Source organism: Puma concolor, chromosome D3, assembly GCF_028749965.1.
Source record: "Puma concolor isolate L17-30 chromosome D3, mPumCon1.1.hap2, whole genome shotgun sequence".
Taxonomy (NCBI): domain Eukaryota; kingdom Metazoa; phylum Chordata; class Mammalia; order Carnivora; family Felidae; genus Puma; species Puma concolor.
Window position 1 is genome coordinate 8,498,332 of NC_141678.1, and position 12,961 is coordinate 8,511,292.

Sequence of the window (12,961 nt, forward strand, 5' to 3'; positions counted from 1 at the left end):
GGGACAGAGAGAGACAGAGCATGAACGGGGGAGGGGCAGAGAGAGAGGGAGACACAGAATCGGAAACAGGCTCCAGGCTCTGAGCCATCAGCCCAGAGCCTGACGCGGGGCTCGAACTCACGGACCGGACCGCAAGATCGTGACCTGGCTGAAGTCGGACGCTTAACCGACTGCGCCACCCAGGCGCCCCGGGTTTTCACCTTTTAAAAGCAGGCTTTACTTCTGGAATAATGAGAAAAGTCAGGGGATGTGCTGGATGCTGTGTACTGTGAGCTTAGTGATGGACTGCGTCAGCAGCATGTACTGAGTGAGCATCATCTCCCACCTCTAGTAACTGGAAACCTGGCTCCTTAGGACCAGCTATGCCATTTTTAATCAGTTTTATTATAAAACAATCCTTACTAATAGCTAAAATATAGTTGTCTGTTCTCCACGTTAGTTTTCACTTTGTAGTCACACAGAAGTTTGATGGTTCCTCCCATGATGGCCTGTTAGGTAGGGGAAGGTAAATTCATTGCCTTTAGAGAAATAGAAGGGAACTTCGCCAGAACTCGGACCCACTGCAGCTTGTCCAGTAGCAGGTGGCAGTTGGGGTGGAGCAGGGAGTCTGGAGTGCAAACGGTGTGAGGATGCTAAAAGTTTATTTCCAAGTTAGTTTTTGCTCTTTCAGCTGTTCATGTAATTATTTTCAAACCCTTTACCATCTTGATGGTTTTCTTTGGTGCTCAGACGTAAATGCTGTTATGTAAATGGAGTCTGGTTGATATTCGAGATGCTCTTCTGCTTTTACAGACTAGGGACATATCTTTGGCAACCTCTTCATTGCTCTACCAGCTAAAACCCTGCTCTCACATGTGCTCTTTCCCCTCCACCTCTAGCTAATCTGTGCTAGCATACATGTTCTGTTTTGTTTTTAGTCTAAATGTAAAATTTAAGTAACAATCACTTGTTTCTTCATTCAGCTTAACCAAGTCTGAGATCTCTTTGGTCTTGACTCTCTTCATTGTTCCTCCCTTTGTGACATTCTTCAACTTGATAGTTATCATAAGTCCCTGATGGTTGTTTATTAAAGGAAATAATGTGTGCAAGTATTTTATTTGTTAACAGATATTTATCTGGCACCCACTGTGTGCCAGCACAGTGCTCGGGGCTAGGAAATGCACAGTGACTGAGTGCGTGCCTCATGGAGCTTTTGGTGTAATAATGGGAAGACTTACTGAGCACATATGTGAGCGTGTCCGGAAAGGAAAGAACAGCTCTCTGTGGGCGCATCGAAAGGGATGCCAACCTAAAATGGGAATTTGAGGAATGCCTCGCTGTTCGGGGTGGGGCAAGGTGGCAGAGAAGAGGGTGTATGAAGACTCAGAAAGAGCTTTGAGGAATTGAAGACCGTTTTGTCAGAGGTTAGAGGGAGAGGAAAGTGGTAAGAAGCAAGCAGCAGCTGGGCCCTGGAAAGTGCTATAAACCACCTTTAAGATACTGACTTGATCTCAATTCTGGGAGGAAGAAGGTATTTAAACATTTTAAATAAGAGACTGTAATATTTGCATTACTTTTTTATTTTTTATTTTATTTTTTGAGAGAGAAGGGGCAGGAGGAGAAAGAGATCATCTTAAGCAGGCTCCATGCCCAGCATGGAGCCCAACACGGGTCAATCTTAAAACCGTGAGATCATGACTTGAGCTGAAGTCAGACGCCTAACCGACTGAGCCACCCAGGCACTCACTCCTCCACCCCCCCTTTTTTTTAAGAGAGAGCGTGAGAGGGTGCAAGTATGGGAGAGGGCAGAGGGAGAGAGAATCTTCTTAACCAGGCTCCACTCTCAGCACGGAGCCCTACGCAGGGCTCGATCCCTCTACCCTGGGATCATGACCTGAGCTGAAATCAAGAGTCCCCAGCTTAGCCAGCTGAGCCATCCAGGTGTCCCTACATTTGCATTTTAAACCATCATAGATAATACTTTGAACAAATGGACTGGAAGCAAACTTAGTGTACTATGGTGATTTGTAATGTTCCTTCCCTACTTACCCTGAGGTCTGGAGAAAGCAGGCAAGTGGACTTCTCAAGTGAGGAATTTCATTCACTTTGCCCAACTATAAAATTGATGACTCAAATCAGAACAATGAAAATATTTAAGTCATAGTTAAATGTTTAATCTAGGTTAATTCTATTACAGCTTGCTTTTCCTAGGAGCCATTTAAAGTAAAAAAACGACGGGCTTGTGGACGGCTTAGTCAGTTGGTCTTGGGTCATGATCTCACAGTCCATGGGTTTGAGCCCCACATCAGGCTCTGTGCTGACAGCTCAGAGCCTGGAGCCTGCTTCAGATTCTGTTTCCCCCTCTCTCTCTGCCCCTCCCCTGTTCATGCATGCGTGCTCACTCGCTCTCTCTCGCTCTCTCTCAAAAATAAACATTAAATAAATAAAGAGATAAACACATATATTAAAAAAATAAACTAAAAAACAATAGTGGTATTTAGGAGATAATTTCTGATCTTAAATATAGTTTTTTTAGAAAAGACTTGAATAGCTGGTAGAATTTGCCTCAGTAAATTAGATTTTTTTTCCCCTTCATAGAACCAGTTCATAAAAAAGCCTTTTCTGAGTAATGCTGATTTAACCATCAGTATTTGTTTATTTTTAAATATTTAATTTTTTTTTTTTTAAGTAATCTCTACATTCAACGTGGGGCTTGAACTCATGACCCCAAGATCAAGAGTCATATGCTCCACCCACTGAGCCAGCCAGGTGCCCCCATCTGTATTTATTTTTGACATAGTGATGTAAGCATCGTTTAAGTACCATGGATTACATTCCTTTCTAGGTTTTAAGATAAAGGAAGTTTGCGTTCATTTCTAAAATGTGGCAGAGTAATTTCCTTTGACTTTTACTTGCATTCTTGGTGAGCTAGTATTAATTATACATGGAGGATTTTTTTCAGAGTAAAAATCCCTATTGTGGTAGCAGGTTAAAGACCGATGGACTTATGAAGCCAAGAGCTGAATCTGAAAAGTGTCAGAGGTTAAACAAATGGAAGGTATTTCTAACAGTTTATTCTTTTATTACACCACCAGAACCTAAGAGACGGGGGAAAAAATTTTCAGAGGAAAAAATTGCAGAGCATCCCCTTGGCAAGAGTAAGAATTTTCCACTACCACTTGCCGTTAAGGGCATTGACATGCTCCATCAGGGAAATATTACTGGGTGCGATCATCAGGAACAGCACTGCCTGCTCCTCACACACAAAACCCTCTGTCTGAAATTCATAGAAGCCAGCGGACAAGGAAAATAATCATGTCTTAATTTGAAAAGTATCAATTGAATCTTCTTTTGCTTCCTTAGAGAGTGTGTGTCCTAATAGATTGAATCCTGTATTGATTATTACAAACAAAAGCATAAAACAGAGTCACATAGCAGGCTAAAAGAAGTCTTTCGTTAATTGAGGTTCCTTAGGCAAGACTCCTTTTACTTCTAGCTGTAGTTTCCTGACTAAACTGAGGGTTGATCAAGATGATGTGGGGGGTTTTCTAGCTAAGAGGATACTAGAACAAAGCAGGTGTTGAGGAACACCAGTTTGGACTGGTGCTTTGTTATGGATTTATGCTTCCTTTCCTTAGAGATAGTTTTTGATGAAAACAATGAAATGTAGAACTTTAAGATGATAAATTTCTCAGGTGTTGGAGGACTTAAGGTCCTCTTGGCCTAGAGCTGGCATACTTGGTACATGAGATGCAGCACACAGTAGGCTGTTCTGAACAAGCTCTTCATGGGATCTGTGACTCCAGTTATCGTGCATGGTGGTAATTGTTTCTTCTTAGGTTTTTTGGGTTTTGTTTCCTTTTGTTTGTTTTTTGTTTTTTGTTTTAGTGTTTGGAGAACTTTTTTTAAAAATTTATTTATAACGTTTAATTTTGAGAGAGAGAGGGTGAGTGGAGGAAGGGCAGAGGGAGGGGAGGGCACAGAACTCGAAGCAGGCTCCAGGAGGCTGACACGGGGCTTGAACCCACGAACTGTGAGATCGTGACCTGAGCTGAAGTCAGACGCTTCCCAGGCACCCTTGGAGAACTTTTTAAAAGGTGGATTACTAGACCCCAAGCCAAATGCATTAAACCAGACTCTTGAAGAGTAGTTTCTGAGAGTGTATAGTTTATAAAAGGCTCCCAGGTGATCTTTTGTTCTAGCTCCTAAATATTTAATTGCCCCCCAGTTAGAATGCCTGTTATCAGAACCAAGAAAAGTTGAGAAAAGCTTGAGGTCAGTTTTTAAGGGCTTCCCAGGTCATCTGTTCCACTAGCATTTGACATTTGAGTCATTCCTAAATATTTAGCCAACAATTAAATGTATATCCATATAATTTCTGTACAGCAAAGAAATGACCTTCATGTTTTTTTTTTAATTTGTTTTTAACGTTTATTTATTTTTGAGACAGAGAGAGACAGAGCATGAACAGGGGAGGGGCAGAGAGAGAGGGAGACACAGAATCTGAAACAGGCTCCAGGCTCCGAGCTGTCAGCACAGAGCCCGACGCAGGGCTCGAACTCACGGACCGTGAAATCATGACCTGAGCCAAAGTCGGACGCTTAACCGACCAAGCCACCCAGGCACCCCGACCTTCATGTATTTAATATAGACCTTTGGGGGCACCCAGGTGGCTCAGTTAGCTGATCCAGCTTTGGATCAGGTCATAATCTCACGGTTGGGTGAGTTCAAGAATGTTTGTGTGTGTGTGTGTGTGTGTGTGTGTATACATGCACACCTGTGTTTGTTTTTTTTGTTGTTGTTTCTTTCAGGAGTAGAATTTAATGATTTATAACTTACATGTAACAAGTATTCATCACAGCAAGTACCCTCCTTAATGCCCATCACCCATTTAGCCCATCCCCCCACCCTCTTAGCAACCCTGTTTATGCCCCTATGTTCACCTGTTTTGTTTCTTAAATTCCATGTATGAGTGACATCATAGGATATTTGTCTTTCTCTGACTGATTTATTTCACTTTTAACATAGTAAACTCTAGTTCCATCAGAATGAGTATAATTTTTAATGCTGCATATATTTAGTATTGATTCCGGGGTGCCTGGGTGGTTCGGTCGCTTGAGCGGCCGACTTTGGCTCAGGTCATGATCTCACAGCTCATGAGTTTGAGCCCTGCATTGGGCTCCGTGCTGACAGCTCGGAGCTTGGAGCCTGCCCCAGATTTTGTGTCTCCCTCTCTCTCTGTCCCTCCCCCACTCGCATTCTGTCTCTGTCTCTCTCAAAAAAGTATGAACTAGGGCTTATATATGAAATTGTTGAACTAGAAAAACAGGATTCAACTTTTAACATAAAATGAAGTGTTCTTTTAAATTGCTGGTATATGTTCAGCTGTTAGAGTACCGAAGTGTCAGAGTACTTACAGATTGTGGGGACCTCTATGCCATGTTAGACATTTTTTTGCTCCTGTAGGACCATGATATAAATTGCCTCTGACAGAAGGAAACATTTTTCTTTCTTTCTTCCTTTTTTTTATTTATTTTGAGAGAGAAAGAGAGCGGCGAAGGGGGAGACAGGGAAGACAGAATCCCAAGCAGGCTCTGTGCTGCCAGCACAGAGCCTGTTGTGGGGCTTGAACTCACAAACCGTGAGACCATGCATGACCTGAGCCAAAATCAAGAATGTCAGGCACTTGGGGCGCCTGGGTGGCGCAGTCGGTTGAGCGTCCGACTTCAGCCAGGTCACGATCTCGCGGTCCGTGAGTTCGAGCCCCGCGTCGGGCTCTGGGCTGATGGCTCAGAGCCTGGAGCCTGTTTCCGATTCTGTGTCTCCCTCTCTCTCTGCCCCTCCCCCATTCATGCTCTGTCTCTCTCTGTCCCAAAAATAAATAAACGTTGAAAAAAAAAAAAAAAAAAGAATGTCAGGCACTTAACTAACTGAGCCACCCAGGTGCCCCAAGAACCATTTTCAAGTAAATTTTCCATTTAGAGTCCTATGCTCATGATTGAACCTTATAATTCTTAAAAAAAAAATTTTTTTTTAACATTTATTTATTTTTTGAGAGAGAGTGAACCGGGAAGGGGCAGAGAAAGGGAGTCACAGAATCCAAAGCAGGCTCCGGGCTCTGAGCTGTCAGCACCGAGCCAGATGCAGGGCCCAAACTCACAAACCGCAAGATCATGATCTGGGCCAAAGTCAGACGCTTAACCAACTGAGCCACCCAGGTGCCCCTATTCTTTTCATGTTCAGGATCACATGTGATCGAATTAATTGTGACATCCAGAAATAATACAGTAAAATTTTTATTAAAATTTTTTTTTAATCTTTATTTTTGAGAGAGAGAGAGAGAGACAGTGTGAGCAGGGGAGGGGCAGGGAGAGAGGGAGACACAGAATCTGAAGCAGTCTCCAGGCTCTGAGTGGTCAGCACAGAGCCCGACGTGGGGTTCGAATTCATAAACCATGAGATCATGACCTGAGCTGAAGTCTGATACTTAACCAACTGAGCTACCCTGGCTCCCCTACTGTAAAAAATTTTAATTGGTTTCAAATTTTTATCTTGATGGAGCACTTGAGCTGTTGTTAGGCCATTGAAGTTTAGTTATATATGGTTACTTACTGTAGCAGGAACAGACTTAAGAGGAAACGTTCTCGTTTATTCAGTTGGGGAATATTGCTGTTTGTTGCATAAGCATTTCCAGCAGGAGTTTCACTTTAACTTAATGTGTCCCTGCAGTCAAATGCAAGGGTGATCCTTGTCCCTTGAGATTATATACTGACAGTCTGTTTCTGTGCCCCTTTGTGACCACATTCCCTAGTTAGGCTACAGGGTGGTTTAATGAACTAGAGGTCAAAAAGCAAACCAACTCTTCCTGAACTTCAAAGCTCTGAAAGGGAGAAAAACCAGAGCTAAGTTGATAGGTGTTTGACAAATAAAATGAGTCTCCTTGGACAGAAAAGCTATTTTGCCAGTTTGTATATAACCAGTGACAGTTAAAATTCAGTTTGTAGAGTAAGTATGGAAAATGAACATTTGACTTAAAAATACTATATGTAATGCTAGGGGAGACTATATTTCTTCTAATTTTTAGCTCTCCTTATATCAGACTTCCAAAACTACCATAGTTACCTTTTTTTTTTTTTTTAATTTTTTTTAATGTTTGTTTATTTTTGAGAGACAGAGTGTGAGCCGAGGAGGGTCAGAGAGAGGGAGACACAGAATCTGAAGCAGGCTCCAGGCTCTGAGCTGTCAGCACAGAACCCGATGTGGGGCTCGAACCTACAAACCCTGAGATCATAACCTGAGCCAAAGTCGGACACTTAACCGACTGAGCCACCCAGGCACCCCGCCCCCCCTTAGTTACCTTTTAGAAGGTCAGGAAAAGCTGTTGTACACTTAATGCCCAGTTGCTTTGGTACTGATATGTCCTCATTCAACAGTATTTGAACACCCACAGTGTGCTGGACACTATTCTCCAGGCCCATGTGAAACAGTGGCTTTATCTGTTCCTATATCTGCAATGTGGCATTTACTTTATACAAACTAGAGATGTGAGCCCTTTAAAAGAGCTGTTAAAGGAGCTCTTTGGCCTAGTGAAGAAGACTGTGTTGACTTAAAGATCCTCTTGAGGTGAATTTTTTTTTTTTATTTTTTGAGAGAGAGTGTGAGTGGGGGAGGGGCAGTGAGAGGGGGAGACACAGAATCCAAAGCAGGCACTAGGCTCTGAGCTGTCAGCGCAGAGCCCGAAGCAGGACTCGAACTCACCCAACTGGGAGATCATGATCTGAGCCGAAGTTGGACACCCAACCGACTGAGCCACCCAGGCGCCCTTTGGGGTGAATTTCAAAACGCTTATTCACTTATTTGATAAATCAAATTTCAAAAGATACCCAAGGGTACAAAGTGAAAAGTCTCCCTCTATCCACCACGCTGGTAACCCCCTCGTTAACATTTTGTGACCCCTTCCCGGAGGTATTTCCCTTATGAATGGTAGCTGTCTATAAGTGATGTTTCACACTCATGTCCCCCCCCCCCCCAATATACAGTATACCTAAGGAGGAAATTTTCACTTTAGCATGAATGGAGTTGTCTTATCTTTCTACTGTTAATAAAAAACTATGCTGTGACTAACTACATTCTGTATGAGCCTATCTGAAGAGTAAATTCCTTGTAGTGGAATACGTGGTGTAAAAAGATTGTGCTTTGCAGTTTTGATATATAGTGCCGAATTGCCCTCCAGAGATTTTGTAACAGTTTTTTCTTCGTACTCAGCAGCGTATGAAGGTGGGCACAAAGTCTGGAACCAGAGTGGAATTACACACTAAGTGGACTGCTAATATTACGTAGAATGTTTACTGACATTACATGCATTTAATTTGTCCTTGTTAACTGTGTACTAACACAGCATTTCATTGATCTCTGCTCAGGCACTTGCCTCAAAGTGATTTATGACACTGATAATTTTTTTTCCTTATTTAAATGAAAATTTTCAGACATTAGAGTCACCACCCTGTAAGAATCCCTGTTTTTTATACATCCTTGCATACTTGGTACATTTTCTGAACTCTTATTGTCTGTCGATTTGGTAGTTTAAAAGTGGTGTCTCCTGCTTCTATTTCTTGTTACTCTTACAAGTGAGATTTTTTTTTAGTGTCTTTGAGACGTTTGTTACCTATTTGTGATATTTTAGCTTTTCTGATGGGATAATCTGTTATCTGTCTAGCAAGAGTTTTTCTAACCCTAAGGATAAGTTGATTATCTTAATTTAACAGATTTTGATATATTTGTGCTGTATACAGGCTATGTATTTCCCTTAAAATTTGTTTTATTTGGAGACAGATTTATCTCTATGAAACACGAACATGAATTACAGAGTTGCTTATTTTAACTGCCTTTATTCTCCCCAATTAGTTGGTGACAAAGTTCCTGCTGATATAAGATTAACTTCCATCAAATCTACTACTCTGAGAGTTGACCAGTCCATTCTCACAGGTAAATATTATACATTGGAAAGTCTTTGAATGTGCAGACTCTCTCAGATCCCATGCTAAGAGTTGACTCTTGCCTCACTGTCCCTTTATCGTACTTCACTTAATCCTCTCCAAGATACTTACTTCTTAAAACTTCATAAATTAGGCTTTTTGCCAGTGTATGAGGTTTAAAAACAAACTTGGCTTTCATCTCCTAAGGCCCCGTTAAATTTTACCAAAAATTAGCTTTCAAAAAAAAAAAAAAAGTTACAAATTCCTACATTAGCAGAGGCAGTATTTCTTCCTTCCTTCCTTCCTTCCTTCCTTCCTTCTTCCTTCCTTCCTTCCTTCCTTCCTTCCTTCCTTCCTTCCTTCCTTCCTTCCTTATTTTTGAGAAAGAGACAGCATGCAAGCAGGGAAAGGGCAGAGAGAGAGGGAGACACAGAATCCAAAGCAGGCTCTAGGCTCTGAGCTGTCAGCACAGAGCCCGACACGAGGCTCGAACTCACCCCAAGATCATGACCTGAGCCGAAGTCGGACACTTAACCGACTGAGCCACCCAAGCGCCCAGCAAGGGCAGTAATCTTCAGGTTGAAGTGTTGTCTCTCTCTTTTGTGGAAAATGAATTATTTAGTGTTCTTTTTCCAGTCAGGAAAAAAAGGCTCCAGAGCTGTAATTTTTTTCATTGGAGGAATGCTACTCTTGCATCTATCATACTTGGCAATGATCAAATGTGGAATTAACAAAAGCTAGCACCTTCCAAAATGGTGAATGTTTTACTGCCTGAAGTTTGCATGTTTAGATCTGAGATTGTTTGGAACATTTTTCCATTTTTGTTTGATAAAGGTACAGTCTACGGGGGAGGGTTCATATTAACTGGAAGTAAGGTGGTCAGAAGATTAACTCAGACACAATGCTAACCTGAATTAAATAGAGTATAAAATCCAAAGGTAATCAAGATTTATCTGATTATCAGTTTTGTAAAGCAGCTGAAGTAATGGGAGGTAGTATTGTGAGTAGCCTGAGCTCTGTTTTTTATTGTTTCGTTATGAATAGCTTATTTACTAAAACTCCCATTAGCAATAGCTGAAAGCTGATTAAGCCATAAAATGTTGGGAAACTGATTAGGTTGTGCATATAAAATTTTCATCGTGTGCCCATAGAAATAATTAACTTTTAAAACTTTTCATAGAATCTCTTAAATGTTTTTTGTTAATCATGTTCCAGTTTTAATAACTGGAGCCGTATTTTGCATTACTCAGAGTGACCCCAGTTATTTTCATAAGTGATGTTAAGTAAAGTTGAAACCAAATTCAATGAGACATTGTAAAAGTTGTAAGAAGTTGTCCTTTATATACCATGTGGTGTTTTTAGTGCAACTGCTGATGTTTTTCAGTTTTGTTTTATTGAAATAGAATGGTCTGATCACTCATCACTAATGCAGGTATTTCTAAAACTATGTTTTCATTTCTCATGTCTGACATTACTGAACAGGTGTCCCATTGATGCTCCTCATTACGTAATATAATGTATCTAGTTTTTTAGTGTGTTAAGAATATATGTTCACCTTTTTTTTGGAAGTATTAGTGTGTATGTGCAACTACGACAAATACATATAAATACATATTCACAGTATTAGAGTATAAAATTGATACCTGAAAACAGACTAGATTTGAATAGTTACTGTGGGAAATAAAGGCAGTTGACTGGGATTTTATTTCAAAATTAAGTTTATTTTGAAATTGTACTTATTTTAATCCTGACATTCTTTGCTCTGAAGTTAGTTTCTAAGTTTTACTAGCTCACCTCCTTCGAGCAGATGGGGTCTTTTATCCTATTTCCTGAGAGTGCTAGCAGTTTAATGAGTGAGGGTCCAGGTTCTACATGTGGATGGCACAGATCTAATGGTTCCTTCTCTCAACCTGCTTAGGTGAGTCTGTGTCTGTCATCAAGCACACTGACCCTGTCCCAGACCCACGGGCCGTCAACCAAGATAAGAAGAACATGCTGTTTTCTGTAAGTACTTTGTCAAATGTAAAGATCAGGTCAAACACCTTTAAATTCTTTATCTGTATACCTAGAAAAGTAGATCTGTGTGAGAAAGGCTTAGTCTATAAAGATGTTTTTAAATGATGTGGATGATAGTATGTAGATCACAGGAAAAAGGTGTGTGTTTAGAAAGTAAGCAAATGTGGCAACAATAATAAGAGGTGAGTCTGGGTGAAAAGTAAAATGGATGTTCATTGTACACCAGTTTTTCTGTTAAATTTTTTTGAAATGAAAAGTTGAGAAATTGATAGGCTTTGCTTGTTTGGCATTTAAAATACTTCAAATGGTAGGTATTTGTATACGGGTTAGTATGGGAGCCTAGCCACTCCTAGTAAGTAAAGTGCTATAGGATTACAGTGAAAATCATGAAGTTGTATCACACCAGCACTGGGAAGTAAAGTGGGGTGGGGAGAGAGTGCTCCTACTTGATTTCATGATTTCTGAATGCCAGTGCTTGAGTGGAGGTCCTCAAGGTAGCTCATGGTGCTGGTGGCCCTGCTTGTTATAGGTGATCACAGTGGGGGCAGGGAGGTTGAGCTATTGGAGCCAGCTGTGGAGAATGCTTAGGGTTGAGGGCCGGATGGAGTTTGAAGAGTCAGGAACGCAGAGGGGTTAGAGCCCTGTTCCAGCCCAAAGCCAGTCTGCAAGCCAGGCTCAATATTATGAATAGAGTTTCCAGGGGTGGGTGGTCAGGGTGGAGCTTCCCTGGGCAAGTAGGAACTGCATGAAATGAGAAACAAGAAGAGCCAGACCATGCTGCCTGCATTGTCCAGGTTGGATGGCTAGTTCTCTGAGTAGCAGCAGCCACTGGAAGGCCCAGCAGAATATGAGAGTGTCTGGGTGCTCTAATAAATACCCACAGACTAGTAAACTGTTCTGAGTTCACTAGTCGGTGTTTAAGTTGGGTGCAGTGTTACTCTTCTAATCAGTTTCCTCTACTTCTGTTGTAGGGAACAAACATTGCTGCTGGCAAAGCCATGGGAGTGGTGGTGGCAACTGGAGTTAACACAGAAATCGGCAAGATCCGGGATGAGATGGTGGCAACAGAACAGGAGAGAACACCCCTCCAGCAGAAACTAGATGAGTTTGGGGAGCAGCTTTCCAAAGTCATATCCCTTATTTGCATTGCAGTCTGGATCATAAACATTGGGCACTTCAATGACCCAGTTCACGGAGGCTCCTGGATCAGGGGTGCTATTTACTACTTTAAAATTGCAGTGGCCCTGGCTGTGGCGGCCATTCCTGAAGGTCTGCCTGCTGTCATCACCACCTGCCTGGCTCTTGGAACTCGCAGAATGGCAAAGAAAAATGCCATTGTTCGAAGTCTCCCTTCTGTGGAAACCCTTGGTTGTACTTCTGTTATCTGCTCAGACAAGACTGGTACGCTTACGACGAACCAGATGTCAGTGTGCAGGGTAAGTGGGAGTGATTTAAGACTCTTTGCTGCTGGTGGTTATTGATTCATCCTAAGAATATGCCCTCATGTCATCAAAACCTTGGATTTGTAATTTGATACCTTTTAAAGTACTTTAAACAAATAGGGTTGTGTGTATAGCCTTAACCCAAGGTAATCTGATGCCTCAAAGGAATTTAGTCCTCTAATTCCTAAAACTAATTCATGAAATAAGGGTATCTGCATGGTTAACGTACTTACACTGGGGAAGGTAACTATAAGACGGGCTGTAAATGTGTTAGGTGACTGCTCCATCACTGAGTGCATGTATGTTACTGAAACAGCCTTAAGAGAATTCTGTAAAGCAGCTAGTTCCCTACCTACCAGCCTAGCTAAACTTCTAACTTGTGTTTTCATAACACAGTGGATGAGACATGCTTTCTTGAAAGGCAAATAATTGCTTTGTTCTATGTTCATCCTTCTTTCTTAGGTTGTCTTGACCATCACTTGGGGGATAAAATAAGAAACTGTTTAAACTTGCCCTTAGAAAAGTAATAACTACAGAAATACTGATATA

The 12,961-nt window shown here is 41.5% G+C and overlaps 1 protein-coding gene across 2 annotated transcripts in view; it reads left to right on the top strand.

Moving 5' to 3' along the window:
- ATP2A2 (ATPase sarcoplasmic/endoplasmic reticulum Ca2+ transporting 2) overlaps positions 1 to 12,961 on the top strand; it is a 59,666-nt gene that overhangs the window by 25,979 nt on the left and 20,726 nt on the right. For both annotated transcript variants that reach the window (XM_086681652.1, XM_025933310.2), the window contains exons 6-8: positions 8,884 to 8,964; positions 10,873 to 10,958; positions 11,942 to 12,406. In XM_086681652.1, coding sequence (XP_086537778.1) covers positions 8,884 to 8,964; positions 10,873 to 10,958; positions 11,942 to 12,406 — 632 coding nt within the window. The remainder of the gene's footprint in view (positions 1 to 8,883; positions 8,965 to 10,872; positions 10,959 to 11,941; positions 12,407 to 12,961) is intronic.